The sequence below is a fragment of the Gadus macrocephalus genome, chromosome 8 (assembly GCF_031168955.1).
Source record: "Gadus macrocephalus chromosome 8, ASM3116895v1".
In the NCBI taxonomy this organism is placed as follows: Eukaryota; Metazoa; Chordata; class Actinopteri; order Gadiformes; family Gadidae; genus Gadus; species Gadus macrocephalus.
Genome location: NC_082389.1, coordinates 12,766,487 through 12,785,394, shown reverse-complemented (window position 1 = coordinate 12,785,394; position 18,908 = coordinate 12,766,487). Strand labels below are relative to the sequence as shown.

The 18,908-nt window shown below is 48.9% G+C and overlaps 1 protein-coding gene across 1 annotated transcript in view; it reads left to right on the top strand.

The window, feature by feature from the left end:
* rem2 (RAS (RAD and GEM)-like GTP binding 2) overlaps positions 1–17,830 on the top strand; it is a 22,472-nt gene extending 4,642 nt beyond the window's left edge. The window contains exons 3-4 of the mRNA XM_060058748.1: positions 7,977–8,154; positions 15,530–17,830. Of these exons, the coding sequence (XP_059914731.1) occupies positions 7,977–8,154; positions 15,530–15,852 (501 nt within the window). The 3' untranslated portion in view covers positions 15,853–17,830. The remainder of the gene's footprint in view (positions 1–7,976; positions 8,155–15,529) is intronic.
* Positions 17,831–18,908: the final 1,078 nt, after the last annotated feature.

The window sequence follows — 18,908 nt, the reverse complement described above, 5'->3', positions numbered from 1 at the left end:
GAAATCCTCCGTTGTTGTTGTATCAGATTTATGCCTTGACTGCCAGAACAAGGAAGTCCCTAGACACACACACACACTGTTCTTGTTCCCTCTGGTTTGTGTCTCCATTGATCAGCCATATTGATCTGTTCCTTCATGTCGTCCCAGATAGCACACACAGGGCTGCCCAGGCGTTCCATGACCAGCTAGGCTTCAGGGTTCTGTTTGGCCCAGCTATGCCTTATGGTTATTCACTACCAGTGAATGGGGTCCTGTGCTGGGTAGAAATGAGTCCAGTGGTAACCTTCTACCCTTTAGAATGTTTGTGTGTGTGTATGTGTCTTCTGTATTGTGGGGACATTAGTCATCTGAATATCCTGCTTGTTAGATTTGTGTGTGTGTGCGGCTTTGTTTGTGTGTGTTTGTGTGTCCACATTACCGTCTGGTCCTTGTTTGATGCACTGTGGGGACATTTGTGCACACACATGTCGGTTGTTGCATTTGAGAGTACAAGCACGTGAGCACTGACCTCATCTGCCTCCCCCTGCCCCCACAAAACCAAACCAAACGCATAGCTTAACTTAGCTTAAAATCTGTGTTCCACTTACCAGCAGACAACCTTTATAATGAGAAAATACATGTTGACACACACGCATAAAAACACGCACACACATGCACACACACAGCGGATTTGGAGCCGAGTTCAACACACCCACACACACATGCACACACATAAATACAGAGGATTGGGAGCAGAGTTCAACTCCAAATCACACACAACCACACGCACACACACACATGGCAGCACACACAAAATAAGGATTTATCCAGATGTTTGTTTTTGGCCATGGTAAACCCTGATGAGATTATGACTTTAGTCTGAGCGCATTACCATGCAGCGCTCAGCATTTATTAACCCTAACCCCAACTCATTTGTGTCAACTAGTGTTAAACAACAGCTGATTAAGCACCTACAAGATGACGTGCTATAGGTGTGTGTATTTGTGTGCGCATGTGTTTGTGTGATAAACATATGTGTTTGTGTGATACACACAGATGATAGCATGTGTGGATTGATGAGTTTATTTATTTTCATAGGCCTTTTTGCGGGTGCAACATCATCTCATTTCTTTCTATTTGTGTGTGTGTCAGTGTGCATTTGTTTGGCGGTGCACGCGTGTAGGCATGAACACATGTGGCTGTGCACATTTGTGGGCGTACACGTACGGGCCTGTACGTGTGTGGGAGTGCATGTGTGGGAACGTGTGTGGGCATACACGTATGGGGCATGTAAGTGTATGGGTGTGCACGTGTGGCTGTGCACGTGTGTGGGCGTGCACGTATGCGGCATGTACGTGTTTGGGCGTGCACCTGTGTTGGGGAGTGGCAGGTGTTGACAGATGGCCTGCACTCAGGGAACAGGAGGAACTCGTAGGAAGACGGGGGGGGGGGGGGGGGGGGGGGGGGTGGAGAAAAAGAGAAGGAGAGATGGAGAGAGATGGTGCAGAGAGAGAGATTTAGAGACTGAGTTTGATGGAGAGACAGAGAGAGGAAGGTGGAGAGAGAGAGAGAGAGAAGGTGGAGGTACTGAGAATAGAGAGAGAGAAAGGTGGAGAGATAGAAATAGAGAGTGGAAGCGGAGTTGAGAATGATTAACGTTACATTTTACAATTACGTTTAGGGCAATTAGAGGACACTATCCAAAGCGACTTACAAACATCAATTACACATTCCCACAGTGACGGCGGTGTCAACCATGCAAGGCGACAGCCAGCTCGTCGGAGCAGTTAGGGTGGGGCGTCTTGCTCAGGGACGCCTCGACACACCGGTAGGAGGAGCCGGGATCACACTAGCAACCTTTCCGGTTAAAAGTCAACCCACTCTACCTCCTGTGCTACTTCTGCCCTAGAGGGGCGAAGACAAACAAAAAGATTAAAAGAGAGCAGGGAGAAGGGAAGGGTCAGAGGGAGAAAGAGAGAGAGAAAAGGAGATAGAGAGTCTGACAGAGAGTGGGTCAGGCAGAGATGTGTGGGAGATAGGTTGGGTGAGAGGGAAAGATAAAGAAAGAAAGAAAGAAAGAAAGAGGGTAAGAGGGCGAGAGAGAGAGAAACCTGTCTGGTGTGAGGAGAGAGAGTGATGCAGAGACCTGATGTAAAGCCTACTTACTGTGTGCTTGCACTCCCCCCGGGCCACTCCGTCACTCGACCAATCGATGTTCTCTGTCTCCTAGTCTAACTACTTCCATAGTTTAGTTTCTCTGTCGCACCCCCTCCTTTTTATTCTCCCCCACCGCCCCCCCCCTCCTCCTTCTCCTGTTCCTCCTCCTCCTTCCCTCCCACCTCCTCCTTCTCCTCCTACCCTCCCATTCCTCCACCCCCCCTCTTTCCTCCTCCCCCATCCTGCTCCTCCTCCTCCTCCATCCCCCCTCCTCCTCCTCCTCCTCCACCCCACCCCCTCCTCCTCCCTCTCCTCCTCCTCCTCCTCCTCACCCCACCCCCTCCTCCTCCTCTTCCTCCTCCTCCTCCACCCCTCCTCCTCCTCACCTCCACCCTACCCCCTCCTCCTCCTCCATCCCCCCTCCTCCTCCTCCTCCCCCTCCTCCTCCTCCTCCATCCCCTCTCCTCCTCCTCCTCCTCCATCCCCTCTCCTCCTCCTCCACCCCACCCCCTCCTCCTCCTCTTCCTCCTCCTCCTCCACCCCTCCTCCTCCTCCACCTCCACCCTACCCCCTCCTCTCCCATCCCCCCTCCTCCTCCTCCTCCCCCTCCTCCTCCTCCTCCATCCCCTCTCCTCCTCCTCCTCCATCCCCTCTCCTCCTCCTCCACCCCACCCCCTCCTCTCTCCTCCTCCACCCCACCCCCTCTTCATCCCCTCCTCTCTTCCATTCTTCCTCACCCCCCTGCTCTTCTGCCAGGAAGCTCTGCATGAACTTCCTGCTTCACCGTCCAATCGTATCCCTCGTCGCTGCTTGAGAAGATGTGAATTTTTCAGGCGTGTCGCTCCCTCGAGGGTTTAAATATTCACCTTCCGGCGACTTAGATGTAGGGCATGAGCACACACTGGCACACACAAACACACACACACACACACACACACACACACACACACACACACACACACACACACACACACACACACACACACACACACACACACACACACACACACACAAGCAGGCACACACAGGCCATATGTGCGCACACGCAAAAACTGGCAAATCTGTGGGTCCTTATCTGGATTCTATTTAGGTCACAAGCAATGCATTTAATTCCGTTACCAGTGGTCAATATTTTATGATGTTATTGCGACTGGCATGGCCCGGCAAACGCTATGTAAATTGTAATCTAGATTCCAGGATTGTAATCTAGAATTGAGAATTTGAATATACAATCTAAAATTGTAATCTAGCACCGAGAATTGTAATTTAGAAACGAGGAATCTGTCAACACAATTTCTGCCCGAACCTTGATGCATTATAGCAGATCGATGGATGGAAATAGATACCTTTTTATCATCTACATCTATTCATCAATCTGCCCGAACCGTTATGCATAACGGCAGATTGATGGATATAAATAGTTACCTTTTAATCATCTACCTCTATTCATAAACACAATGAGCTATAGTAGTACATGAATCGTAAATAATGAGCTAATTAGGCACTAATTAGGCACTCACTGCAATGAGCACGAGAAAATGACTTCAGCATAGCCACTCACAAACGGTCCCCAGCATCACGACTCCCTGTTGGACGGTTCTATAGATAGCGGTGGCACTGCTTGACAGGCCGAAGCATTCCTCTATAGCCGACGTACCGCTTAGCCTCAGTGACCTGTTTACCTTCCTCCGACCCCACCTCCCCCTGTCCCGCTAGCTAGCAGCGCGCCGCGACCAAGTTGTTTTTGGCTGTGCTAGCAACGCAAACCCTCCCTGCGTGCAACTCACCTCTCATTATCGCCATTTAGAGTCCGAAATAATGGTTCCTCGTCAAACCACAGACTGGGAGATATGGGAACTTCCTGACGGCTCCCTCCTCCCTCCTCCCTCTCTCTCTTCTCCATCTCTGTCTCTTAGTCATATCTTTATCAATCTGTCCTACTTTCTGTGTGTCTCCGGCTCTCTTGCCTCTCTCCCCCAGTCTGCATCTCTCTCCCCCTCTTTCCGTCGGTCTACCCTCTTTTTTGTCATTAAATCGGGTGGATCCACTGCCATGTCCCCCCGCCTAAAACATAAATTGTGACTTGCTTTAGCTTAGCCGTCCTCCTGGAGCGATGATTATAAAGATAGCATCAAAAAACTTTTTTTCTCCAGCATGATTGAGCAAAATGAAAGCATCATCAAAAGCCATCAAAGGGGAACACTTAAAAACAACCTGTCCCTCTACTGGGCTAAGTCAACGGTCAAGAGCCAGCCGGAGCCTTGGCAATAACAACCAGAAACAGGACAGCTCAGGAATAACCAGACTCAATAAAGGGGAGTCATGAGCACAAAGATTGTGACAAGCGACAGACGCTAAAGGGAGAGAGAGAGAGAGAGAGAGAGAGAGAGGGGGAAAAAGGGATATAGTCAAGTCACAAACACTCAGAGATGGAGAGAGAGAGAGAGAGAGAGAGAGAGAGAGAGAGAGAGAGAGAGAGAGAGAGAGAGAGAGAGAGAGAGAGAGAGAGAGAGAGAGAGAGAGAGAGAGAGAGGAGAGAGGAGGAGAGAGAGAGAGAGAGAGAGATGATGTCAATAGGAGAAAAAGTGAAAAAGAGAAGAAGCAGTAGAGAGACGGAGAGAGACAGGACAATACAGAGAGAGAGAGAGAGAGAGAGATAAGGAAGACATGGCCAGTGACCTTTAAGCCAGGTGTCTTGCTGTCTTGTCTGGCAGTTTAATGAAGCCCTTGATGGGCCTGGCCCCACCGGGACAGCGCTAGCCATGGTGAAGTCAAGGGTGAGATACCGCCCTGTGGCTCTCAGTGGGACAAATTGGGTGGAGACTCAGGCTCCGTCGCCCCGCGTTGGTTCAGAAGGATGTGCTGCCCGTCCTGTTTGGACCTCTCCCCTGATGTCAGTACCGTTTCACAATGCTGTCATTAATGCTGTCAGTGCCGTTATAGTACGCCGTCAGTCATGCTGTCGGTACCGTTACAGTTATATTGCCAGAACCATTACAATATGTTGTCAATACCATTACGATATGCTTTCAGTGCCATTATAATATGATGTCAGTACCATTACATCATGTTGAATACTTAAAATGATTTTATTAATTTCAGATGCAGGTAATTAATGAGAAGGTAGAGGTAGGGCTATTTCTCATGAATGTCTGCAGATAGACTGTTGATATTGAGAATAAAACCTAGCACCTTTTGGCCGGTAGTCTAATATTCTAGGCATGAGAAGGGAATGCATTTTATTCTTTATGAATTAATCTAATCTTTTAGTTTTCTGACCTCAGTGACCACTCAAAGTGCTGTACATTGAATGTGATTGTTTTGATGTTTATTTCGATTTACTTTCCAATGTTATCATACTGTCCATAAAACCAAGAAGCATGTTCTAGGTGCTCCTTCCCCTCCCTCACACCCTTCCTCACACCCACTTAACTCAATGAACTGTGTGTGTGTGTGTGTTGGTGGGTGGGTGGGTGTGTCTCTACATGGGTGCATCTCTGTGGGAAGTGCATGGGTGTGTGTCTGCGGGAACTTGTGTATGTGTCTGCTTGCATGCATATGTGTGTGTATGTATGTGTGTGCGTCTGAATCTGCATCTGAGTATTTGTGATGTATTTATGTGTGCGTGTATGTATGTTTGTGTGCATGTGTGCATTCATGTTTGTGTGTGTGGGGTTAAGAGTTCAAGAGTCTTGCGGTGCTCAGAGCTGTTCTTGAGCCGGTTGGATCGTGTTCTGATGCTCCGATAGCGTCGCAGAGTGAACAATTTCTTGCTAGGGTGGCTGTGGTCCCTGAGAATAGTCTGTGCTTTATTCCTCCATCTACGAGTGTAAAGGTCCTGTAGGGAGGGCAGATCAGACCTGGTGATGTGCTGTGCAGTTTTCACGACCCTCTGCAGAGCTTTGAGGTCACCGTCGTTGCAATTCCCATACCAGGCGGTGATGCAGCCAGTCAGGGTATCCTGGAGTCCATACCGAACTTCTACGGTCTGCGTAGGAAGAAGAGCCGTGTCTAACAACAATGTCGGTGTGGTATGACGAGGACAGGTCCTCGCTGATGTGGACCCCAAGGAACATGAAGCTACTGACTCTCTCCACTGCAGCCCCATCTATGTGGATGGGGGTATGGGCTCCTCTCTGCAGCTTCCTGTAGTCCACAATGAGCTCCTTAGTTTTGCTGACGTTGAGATGGAGGTTGTTGTCATGGCACCATGTTGACAGGGGCCCTCACTTCCTCCCTGTAGGCTGTTTCATCGTTGTCGTAGATCAGGCCGATGACAGCAAACATATTGATTGTATTTGAGCTGTGTGTGGCCACCCAGTCGTGCGTGAACAGCGATTACAGGAGGGGGCTGAGCATCTAGCCCTGTGGTGCTCCAGTACTAAGGTACTAAGTCAACTAAGTACTAAGTCAATGAATAGCATTCTCACATATGTGAGTTGGGAGATGGCAGTGTGGAGGATGAGGGCGTTGGCCCCGTCAGTAGATCTGTTTGGCCTGTAGGCGAACTGTAGAGGGTCCAGGGTGTCAGTTAGAGAAGAGGTGATATGGGTTTTGACTAGCCGCTCAAAGCACTTCTTGGTGACCGATTTGAGAGCTACGGGCGGTAGTCATTTAAACAGCGGGCTTCTGTTTTCTTGGGTGCAGGAACAATGGTCGTTCTCTTGAAGCTTGTCAGAAGTACAGATTGTTGTAGGGATGTGTTTAAAAGCTGAGTGAATACATCCGCCGGCTGGTCTGCACACACCATGGCCCAATCCCAAAGTGAGCCCTGAGGACTAAGGACTAAGGTCTCACAGACTTAATTGATCTCAGGTGCTAAGTGAGTGTGGGGCTCAGATAGGTATATATGGGATTGGGACAGCACTTCACGAGGGCACATGTTACCTTGTCAACGTTTAATGACAAGAGGCTGCTGATACTTGCCGGTTTGGGAATTCTCATTTTTTTTGTTTTTTTGTTTTTTTGTAAATGCAATGAAAACAATCGGCTACAGCAATTTATTGATATTAGAAAAAATATATTTTTACTTTTGAATACTACTTCATTATAAAGGATGTATTGAAATAGGTGATTATTGGCCTACACATACTAGCCATAAGTCAGAACGGGCTACATTTGGCTGAATTATAAAAGGTATAATTAGTCATATGAAGAGCCGTTTGGGAGCCAAAAGAGTCGGCTGTTGTTGGTGAGCTGATCCAAATGATCCGGCTCACTAAAAAAAGGCCAAAATTCCCATCTGGTCGCGCATTGACAGTAGCGTAATTTTGTTGTTTACCTTCCTAGTTTCCGGATTTTTAACATCACAACGCTTTGAACTGTGGGTAATTCCCTTAGGTGAAGTCTGCACTGATGCAGACTCACATGTGGACTCAAACCATCACGCCTTTTGGTATTCGACATTGGGACAGCCCTAAAGCCTTAATAAATTTGCGAGAATGCGCAGCAAAGTCCGTGAGTCCGGACATTGGAATTGGGCCCTTGAGTACTCGGGATGCCGTCTGGGCCTGGGGTCTACTCTTGATATTTCCAGTGGGCAGGGGTCCCGGTCCATTTGCATCTCCACGGCACGGGGTGTTTATGCACGCTCAAAGCGTGCATAAACATAATCCAGCTCATCTGGAAGAGTTAATGACACCTCCTCAACTTTGTTGATTTTTTCCCCTTGTGCTACGTAATAGTCTTTAATCGTGTGTGTGTGTGTGTGTGTGTGTGTGTGTGTGTGTGTGTGTGTGTGTGTGTGTGTGTGTGTGTGTGTGTGTGTGTGTGTGTGTGTGTGTGTGTGTGTGTGTGTGTGTGTGTGTGTGTGTGTGTGTGTGTGTGTTCGTTCACTATAGGACCTGTCCGGGCTGCAGTGTGACGTATGTGTGCTGGTGTTCTCGGTGACGGACAGGCGGAGCTTCCACCGCACGGCCCAGCTCCGCCTCCTGCTGCGGGAGTCGCTGCCCACCACGCCCATCATCCTGGTGGGCAACAAGAGCGACCTGGTGCGCTGCAGGGAGATCAGCACTGAGGGTAGGCAGCGGCGGGGCCTCCACGCACGCATGCACGCACACACGCACGCAAACATGTAGAGGTCTACACATTCTTAGCATAGAAAAGAAAAAGATGTACAAAAACGACACCAACACTCACACACTCACACACACACACACACACACACACACACACACACACACACACACACACACACACACACACACACACACACACACACACACACACACACACACACACACACACACACACACACACACGCGCACACACATACACACACGTACACACACACAAACAGCACCATACAAATTGGGTGCATATAGAGACAGAAAAATATTCCCGCAAACATCACACACATAGGTTTAAAGACACACTCCACTGATCTAGTTTAAAATGGTCCTAACAGAGCAGACTAGAATTCCTTTTAATTAGTTGTCTCTTAGCGCTATCCTTCACACCCACACATCAATGTGTGTGTGTGTGTGTGTGTGTGTGTGTGTGTGTGTGTGTGTGTGTGTGCGCGCGTGTGTGTGTGTCTGACTTGGTCTGTGTGTGTGTGTGTGTGAGTTAGTGTGTTTGTGTGTGTGTGTGTGTGTGTGTGTGAGTGTGTGTGTGTGTGTGTGGGTGTGTGCTCTAAGCCTGAGGATGTGTGTCTGATTATTGAGTTTGTCTCTAAATTGGAGCATCTTTTGAGGTCGTCGTGTTTACGAGCATTGACACAACAACTCCTTAAATACCCTCATCGATGCATAACCAAGATAAGCATCAACTATGTTCTGCTTTTCTACCACACCCACATTTGCCCATACACACAAACACATATACATAGACACACACAACAGACACACTGACACACATGTACCCACACACACTCACAGGCACACACATATAGACACACACACACCCACACGCACACACACATACCCTAACAGTCACACACACACACACACACACACACACACACACACACACACACACACACACACACACACACACACACACACACGCACACACACACACACACCAATAACCAAAGAAACACAGTAATTCCCCAGATGGCCCACGTTGATCGCACAAAATGGCGTTATGGCTCCACCATGTCCTCATCTCCTTTCGTATCAACCGTATCTCCTGTCTGTATGCATCAGGGGTTTGTTATCGTCTTGATATACTCTAGTGTACCTCTCCTCATCTACCCTCACATCAAGCATATCTCCTGATTGTATGCATCAGGGGATTATTATCATTCTGCTGAACCCCTTCTCTACTCTATTGTGCTCTCTACTGTACCTGTTTGTACTCAACTATATTGAAACGGTGTATCTGCTGTTCTGTACGGTACCTATTCTGAACTCTATTGTTCTCTACTGTTATATACTGTACCTCTACTGTAACTACCGTATTCAAATGTACTTCTATTGTACCTCTTCTCTACTCCACTGTACCTCTCCCGGTCTAAAGACCCCCCTACGTCCATGAGACGAGAACCCGGCAGCTTTCGTCCTCCATCAGCTCAGTCTCTCCACACGTGTGCAATTAACCCGCGGGTGAATGGTTTTTTTCCAGACAAATCTTCATATAAAGAGGGTTGATTTAAGATGTGATTATGTAGAAGGGGAGGCACGGTAGGGAACTGTGAGAGCTCGTTGGGCCACATGATTGCCACCACTACTTCATCTGGGATAAAAATACACCAGGATGTGTAGTGCACTGGGCAGCGGGCAAGGGCGTTTGATGCAAGCCGAAAACACCGTGGGTTCAATCCCCAGTGTAGGTCCAACTGTAGGCATCCTTGAGCGGGACTGCCATGCCCAACAACCTAGCTGCTCTTTCCCGACATAGCCCTGAATAGCATCAATGTGATCGTCCGCTAAATGAATAAATAGCAACCAAAACAAGTCTGTTCATTTTTTTGTAAACACATTCTGTGAGTCCAGAGTGCATTAGTCTTGCGCTCCCCGGGGTATTCTAGGCACGCCTTGAACCAACCCCTTACTAAATCAGTATGGACCCCCCACCGCTGGAGGAAGGGTTCTCGGAGGGGGCTGACTTCAGGGTTTGCTGGGGTCGATGGCTGGCGGCTCCCCCGCCGCGCAGACGCCGTGAGACGGCCCCTGGTGGCTGAACAACAACATGCATTATTTACATCCGCCAACCCGGGGCTCCGTGCTCCTCTGTGTCCCTGTTTCACAGAGGTCAGACCGCCGCGGCGCGCCGGAGCGTTCTGCGTGTCACACCAGAGAAATAGACTGAGAATTGATGCCATGATTTATTTTTGTTCTCTGTGGTAGACCTAAGAGTTGTGTTGTTATGTTGGAGCATGTGGTGACGTACTTCTTGACGACGTCATGGCGTCTTGCATTTTTAATGGTTTGTTTCTTAAAACAAAAGGTTCTGGATCTCCGACTGTGGTGGAAGGTTGTGCGGTATCGGCTTCTCAGTCTGTTCTTTTCAACTGGAAGTAAGCCTTTACAGAAATGGAAAAAAAACGAAAAGTACAGACTCCTAAAACTGTGAAAACGATATAGTCAAATCGTTTGAAGAGGGAAGGGAGCTGAGACGGAGTACAGTGAATCGAGCTCCACAGCTTTAGCCCTGTACCCCAGCTCTGCCGAGCAGCGATGCTACATTTGCATATGCAAACAAGTTAGCGTCTCGGGGGCTCGGACTGTTCCCCGGGAAGGCTATCGGGTGACACCGCCCCGGGTAGAGAGCCCAGCCTGCTCTGCTGCTCTGTGGACACAGCACAGCGATCCGTCTCTCGGAGTCTCTGCTGCCCCATGCCTCTGTGTGAGTGTGTGTGTATATGAGTTTGTGTGTGTGTGTGTGTGTGTGTGTGTGTGTGTGTGTGTGTGTGTGTGTGTGTGTTCTGGAAGATACCATGTCTCATGGGGGATTATCTCACTCTGTCAGGGCGGCCCCCTCTTGTCAGTATCTTTCCCTCGCATGGATGGATTGATGCCTGTGTGTGTATGTGTGTGTGTGTGTCAACAGATGTATGCCACATCGTGAAGCAAAAAATCCTTTGAATGCAGGAGAGCAATACACAACAATTGTGCACAAATGCATGCGTAGATACACACACACAGGCACACACATACACACACCTAGGCACACAAACACACACACAGGCTAACACCCCCAACACACACACCCACAGGAACACAGGCCCACACTGGAACACACAAACACACACAGCTACAGGCATACACCAACACACAAACACAGACAGACAGGAACACACAGGCCTGGTCTCCGTCTTGTGTGTGCTTGCACTGCGTGTGGTAGGGCACGATAAGGAGGGGGCGAGGAACACAGGATGGACAGAGGAGAGAGGAGAGATGGAGGGAGGGAAAAGAGTCAAATGGCAGGGGGTGCAGATATAGTGTGTTTGGGTGTGTGTGATGTGTGTGTGATGTCTGTATGTGTGTGTGTGTGTGTGTGTTACCTGCCCATTTGTTTATGTGTGTGTGAGAGTGTTGCCCTGCCTGTGTGTGTTTACCCGCGTGTCTGTGTGGTGTGTGTGTCTGTGTGCGTTGACCCGCCTGTGTGTATGTGTTTGTGTACTTGTGTGTGTGTGGGCGTTGACCCGCCTGTGTGTGTGTGTTGGTCTGTATGCGTGTGTGTGTGTCTTAACCTGCCTGTTGTGCTTGTAGCTGGATGATACGGGGGTCAAAATATGTTGTTTTGGTTGAGCTTTGTTCTCCACCACGGGGGCGGTTGCAGCGGTCGTGGCATACGGCTGTCCTGTCCGCTCTGACGCCGGTCAGGACATTGGGAGTTCAGGCCAGGATTGTGTGTGTGTGTGTGTGTGTGTGTGTGTGTGTGTGTGTGTGTGTGTGTGTGTGTGTGTGTGTGTGTGTGTGTGTGTGTGTGAATGTCTGTGTGTGTGTGTGTGTGTGTGTGTGTGTGTGTGTGTGTGTGTGTGTGTGTGTGTGTGTGTGTGTGTGTGTGTGTGTGTGTGTGTGTGTGTGTAAAAGTGTGTGTGTGCGTGTAAAGGGAACAGGAGGGGGTATGAAGAGGTTCAGTTGACCGATTGAAGGAAGGAAGACATCGAGAGAGGAGAGGAGGCACGAGGAAGGAAGCAAAGAGGAAGAGAGGAGAGGAAAGGAGAGATGGAACGGAGAGAACAGACGAGAAACGTAGGGGGAGGACAGGTGAGGAGAGGAGAGAGGTGAGGAGATGAAATGAGAGGAGAGAAGAGAGGAGGAGAAAGGAGAGACGAGAAGGAGGTATGAGGAGAGGCGGATAGGAAAGAGGAGGAGAGAGAAGGAGGGATCATACGAGAGGGCGGGAAAGAGGAGAAGGAGGGATGATACCAGAGGGAGGGAAAGAGGAGAGTAAGAGATAGAAGGAGGGTTCATATGAGAGGGAGGGAAAGAGGAGAAGAGAGAGACGGAGAGATGATACCGGGGGAAGAGAAGAGAGAAGGAGGGATCATACCAGAGGGAGAGAGATATCTACCATACCTCTATTCAGCATTTTCTCTCCTCATGGATCAGGAAGCAGCACTCGGTCAGCAGTATTGTAATACCGCCGCACAGGGCATGGATACGCCTATATTTACATGTCGATATATTTATATCTACGTCTCCCGCTTGTATCCGGCGCCATGTCTAACAGAGCGTTGCGCGTTACTGATCAGCATTTCGAGGGTGGGTGAGGGAGGAAGTGGACCCGCATGGACTTCCTGTCAGTGGTCCTGTCCACACAGAGGCGTCAGGGGTCATTGATGCACGGTAATGGTGTCCCCTCTGACACTTTTATTTCCCACCTCTCATGGCTCCCCCCTCCCTCTCTATCTGGATCGCCCTCTCTCTGAGTCACTCGCCCGTCTTGTGTCGTGGTTTCTTGCTCTCCTTCGATTTCTCTCTCACTTAGTTGAAGTCTCTCGCCCGCTCATTCCCGGGGCCAAACACATATCACTGTCTGAGTGGGAGTGAGGGCCTGCTCCCAGTCTCTCTCACTCACTCACTCACTCACTCACTCTGTCTCTTTCTTTCTCTCATTCTCTCTTTCTCCCCTCTCTCTCTCTCTCTCTCTTTCTCCCCCCTCTTTCTCTCTCTCTCTCTCTCTCTCTCTCTCTCTGCTTGTTGTTTTCTCTTTTCTCTCTCTTGTCCTCCCTCTCTTTTCCTTGTTTGTGTCCTTCCATGCTCTCAAATGTCTATTTAAATTCTCTCTCTCTATCTCTTTCTCTCTCTCTCTCTCTCCCTCTCCCTACCTCTCTCCCTCTATCTCCCCCTCCCTTCCACCTCCTGTCAGCCCCTGGTGTGTCAGGACTTCCGTACCTGCTGACTCCACAGCTTTCAGCGACACCTGACATGTCCTCATCTCCTCCCCCTCCACCTTTCACCCGTCTCCTGTCCTCGCTCTCCTCTCCTCTCCTCTCCTCTCCTCTCCTCTCCTCTCCTCTCCTCTCCTCTCACCTCTTCTCCACATTGGTCTAGATTTGTCAAGAATGGTTGACCCAGGAGTGAGTCTAGACTTGTCTAGTAGGGTTAACCTTGGAGTAAGTCTAGACTTGTCTCGTGGGGGTGACCAAGGAGTGAGTCTAGACTAGTTTAGTGTAAAAATAAAATCCAATTATAAATATATATATAATCATTTTGAATTATTCCTGAACCAAATACCTGTATTTGGCAGAAAGTATTTGGTATTTGTACTGAAACGATTAGAAAAACGAGACCAATCAATTGTTATCGTCTCCTACTCTTCTCCTTTCTTCTCTTCTCCTCTCCTTCTGTTCACCTTATCCTCTCTTCTCCCCAATTCGCTCTCCTTCTGTTCTCTTTCTCCTATTCTCCTATCCTCCTATCCTCCTATTCTCCTCTCTCCTTCTGGTCCTCTGTCTCCTCTTATCTCCTCTCCTCCTCTGTTCACTGTCTCCTCTCTTCTCCTCTCCTCATCTGTTCACTGTCTCCTCTCTTCTCCTCTCCTCCTCTGTTCTCTGTCTCCTCTCTTCTCCTCTCCTCATCTGTTCACTGTCTCCTCTCTTCTCCTCTCCTCCTCATTTCACCTGTCTCCTCTCTTCTCTCCTCATCTGTTCACTGTCTCCTCTCCTCTCTCCTTCTGTTCATTTGCCTTCACTTCCCCTCTTCATCATCTCTTCTCCTCCTCCCTCCGTTCTGGTGCAGTTGAACTTCTCCACTTCTTCCACAGCTTGTACAATCCAACGGATGAATGAATGAGGTGATGGATGGATGCTTGAATGCGGAGTGATGGGTGATGGTGATGGGACATGGTGAAAGTGCTTCTGGTTTAGTTTTGACGGTCTTGCCTCGTTAGTTGCTCCCAGCAGCTGCTTCCTTTCTGGTTGTGACCCCATGTCCACTCTGGATTCAGGGACTCTTTTTATACACTGGACAATTGTAATAACAGTGTTTTTGGTCTTTCCGTCGCTACTAGAGAGAATAAAAAAAATATATAAAAAATGTCGAGCTTGGCCTGACATGCTCTCAACATACTGTAGTATCATGTGTTGTGTGTTGGTTTGGCCTCCACCCTTCTGACCAGCTGGGTGGACAGTCTGTTCAGGACAAAATGTCCGCCCCACAGTGGCAGTTATTATTTTCCCTTATCCGGTGAAATCAGTTAGGGGAAAAGAGCTTTTGCCATTTGGACCATCTGACAAGATTATAGATTATACCTCACCCAGTGTGGACGCTCACCTTTAGTTTATCTCTCTCTCTCTCTCTGTCCCTCTTTCTCTCTCTGTCTGTCTGTGTCTCTCTGTCTCTCCCACTGTCCTCGGTGTCTCTCTCTCTCTCTCTCTCTCTCTCTCTCTCTCTCTCTCTCTCTCTCTCTCTCTCTCTCTCTCTCTCTCTCTCTCTCTCTCTCTCTCTCTCTCTCTCTCTCTCTCCCTCTCTCTCTCTCTAACTCTCGCTCACTCTGTCTCTGTCTCTATCTCTCTGTCTGTCTCTCCCTATCTCTGCATCTATTTTTAGATGGGTGAGGTCACCCAATATGTTAATCTCTGGTGTATTGTGAGGGAGTCCAGAGACTAATGGCTATTTGCAGAACCTCTCATGACATTCTACATTCTACTCCTACTCCTCCTCGCCCTACTCCTCTTCTCCTCCTCCTCCTCTGCATATTCTTGTCTTCTTCCTGTATCAGTTAATAAGATACTGATACAACATGTGCTTCTCAGCTTCCTGCTCCCTCTCCTCCTCTTTTTCTTGGTTTTCTTCTACCATTTTCTCCTACTCCTTTCACCTCTTCCTTCTCTCTCTCTTTTAAAAAATTTCATATTCTTATTTTTTCTCCATCTCCTCCTCCTTCCTCTCTACCTCCTGCCCCCTCTCCCTTCTCCTCCTCCTTCTCTTGCATCAGAAGAACGTGTTCAACAGACTACCATGGCAGCATTGAAACCCCACCTCCTTTGTCTCCCCAGAGGCCCACTCCAGCGCCATGATGTTCGACTGCCTCTACCTGGAGCTGTCCGCCTCCCTGGACCACGGCACCGGGGAGCTGCTGGAGAGCGTGGTGCGGGCCGCCCGGGGCGACTCCGTGGGCCCCGGATGGACCGACGGGGACCCCGGCTCGGGCCGCAGGGAGAGCCTGACCAGCAAGGCCAAGCGCTTCCTGGCGGGCCTGGTGCCGCGCTCGTACGGCCGCGACCGCGACCGCGGCCGCTACCGCGAGATGAGCCGCCAGCGCGGCAGCAAGATACTGCGGCAGAAGTCGCGGTCCTGCCATGACCTGAGCGCCCTGTGACACCCCCCCGCCCCCCCACCCTCCTCACCGTGCGGCGTGCAGGAACAAACACACACACACACACACACACACACACACACACACACACACACGCACACAAATACACACTCACAGGCATGCATGTATATGTACATACATTGACACATACATGCATCAATGCATACTTACGTACATACGTACGTACGTACATACGTACGTACATGCATCCATGGCTTTGTATGCATAGTACACTCACACAAACACGCATACAGGGGACCCACATACGTACGTATGCCTATTTTTGAACACGGCGAGTCATATACATCACACACACTGGACTAAGACCATGAGAGGAGGGGAGGACAGGGAGGGAGGGAGGGAGGAAAAATGGATGAATCAGAGGGAGAAAGGGAGGACAGTTTGAGGGGGAGTAGGGGGGGAAGGAGGAGGGAGACGAGAAGAGATTCAAGAGCTGCAAGGGGAAAGAGAAAGAGAGAGAGAGAAACAGAAGAAATTGGTCTGAGCTGTGCTAAAAAAAGTCAAGTCCAAGTCCAGCAATTAGATAACAGCAGAAGGACAGAGAGGTTCATTAATAGAGGGACAAAGAGAAGCCCAGTGGGAGCCAGGGGATCGGTAGAATAAGCCCTGATGCCATTTTCAATGAACTGCAGTCTGCTGTTAGCCCTGATGATGTTTAATAGCAGGAGAAAGGGAGCAGGAGGTGAGTCTCATCAAGCAGCTGAATGGACAGATTATGGGGACAAAATGGCAGCGACGGGGAGAGAGAATCTGGAGAAACCAATTCACACGTGCACACGCACCCCTGTGACTCGGATTATGTAGAGAGCTGATAGCCATCTAACGTAGTTCTACGCTAGGTGTCTCTCGGTGATAGCAAGCTATCCCCCCGCTAGTACACAACTTTAGAGAGTGAAGAGACGACGACCCTATCGACCCAAACAGAGACGCTTTTTGAGAGGCACTAAAGGCGGACCGGCAGTGCTGGCAGCGGCTAACTACCACAGCGAACCCGAACAGTTTTCGCAATTCACGACGCAATCCGTGATCAATTCTCATTTCACGCTCACTGCGATCAGACACGACATTGCGCAGACTGTTTTTCAGGAGATTCACCCCAAAAATGAGGCTAGCATGTCACGGCTGATGGTTTCGGACATCGAACACTGCCCCCACCCCCCCCACACCACCACCAAACTCTCCCCCCTCCCCTGAGCACCTTCACCTGGGACTTGAAACGCGAGGTGCCGGATCGATGCCGCGTAGCGCTGCTTTGTGAGCCTGCAATCACAAGAAGATCCCTTTAAGTGAGAAAATATGGATTTTAGAGCGAGGTTTTAAAAATGAAAATAACGAAATAAATGAAACGCCATTAGGTAATGATTATATCAACCGGTTACGACCGGTTCAAACTGTCTTCGCCGACTGAAAACTGGACAAAAAGTTGGACAATAATATTTACAAAACAAAACCTTAACTACCTGTGGCTGTTTCTTGTTTGTCTTATTCCCATTGGTTCATTTGATTTTCTTTGCTTTTATTTTCTTGGCTGACAATACCGTGTTAGTAGCGTTGCTTTGTGAGGCCCAACTGAACGACACGAATACCGTTAAAGTAGGCTTGAGAACGCTTCGGAGGCTCATGTCTGACACACATCTGCGTCTGTCGCCGTTGACTGAGCACTCTCTCTTTCCGAGGGGAAATCAATTTGTATTTTGACGTGGTTAACGGGTGTCTCGTCCTTGTTTTTCCTCTGTGGTCATGAATTAATGAATTCATGAATAAACTAGTTATTTTATCTTGTTACGGGGGTTATTACGCGATGACGAGTTGTCACTGGAATGCGATGAAGCATAAGTGTTATTTGCATTTTCATTCGATTTTTTTTTACTTTGTTTGAAATGGTTTACTGTCTGTACCAATAACTAATTAACATACATCAACAGACAATCCCCATGGAGAAATAAACATAATTCATGTTTATGCCTCTCTTATTCTCGTTTTAATGCTACAACGTGTATGCTTGTAGGATTCTACTACTGCTTTGTGTGGCACATTCTGCGTTCCTAACCATTCCTGGAAGGAGGGATCCCTCTGTTTTCCTTCTCAAGGTGTTTTTCCCCTTCCAACTAGCTTTTAACCATGTCCTTACAAGGACTTAAGGGGGAGGGTATGTGTGCTCAAGTCAGGGTGTGTGAAGCCGTTTCAGACAGATGTGTGATAAAGGCTTCTATAAAGGTTACCATGAATAATCCTTACCTCTTAACATAGGAGGCTGGGTAGCTTAATCGCTAGGCTGCTCCATGGTCTAGTAGTCGCTAGGGTGTTAGATTCCCAGCTGAAGGGAACAAACAGGGTTTCCCAACTTACCTGCTCCTTGGTGACTTGTATCTGAATCCATAGGTCAGTTTGGATAAAAGCCTCTGCTAAATTACCTAAGTTTGAATCACTCGACAAAGTCGACATGCTTAAATGTAGTACTTAGCAGGGCTTGGCTTGGCTTTTTTGTGATACTGACCTGCCCTTGAGCTAGCTCCTGGGGGTCAGCCTCTTAAGACCAGCAGACAAAGAGGTTAATCATTACAGGTGGAAATACACCACCGCACATTTGAGACGGAGAACGCAAAGACTGACGCCATAAAAAGAGACAGAGCGAGGAGAGAGAGAGAGAGAGCGAGAGATGGGGTTAGATAAACGCTTTGAGGAACGCCGGTTGCCTGGAGACGGTTGTCACGGAGACCGGGAGTCCCAGTGTTCTTTGGCTTCCCCATTGTCCTATATTTGTTTGGATATTTCCGAGATAGCAGGCTGTTGTTGAAGTGTTTTTCCGCTCTTCCTGTACATTTCTTCCTTTCTCCGGAGGTCCACAGGAGTCGACCCTGATAGAGTGCAGGCGGGGGAGAGATGGAAATATTTCCAAAAATGACTCGCAACGAAAGGTGACACACAGGCAGTTATGGGGGGATTTATTGTCAGTCAAACGATGGTTCTGACTTTAGGTGGGAATATTTGACCATTGCGTTGAACACAGCAAACGCTCTCCTGATGCTCAAGAATTA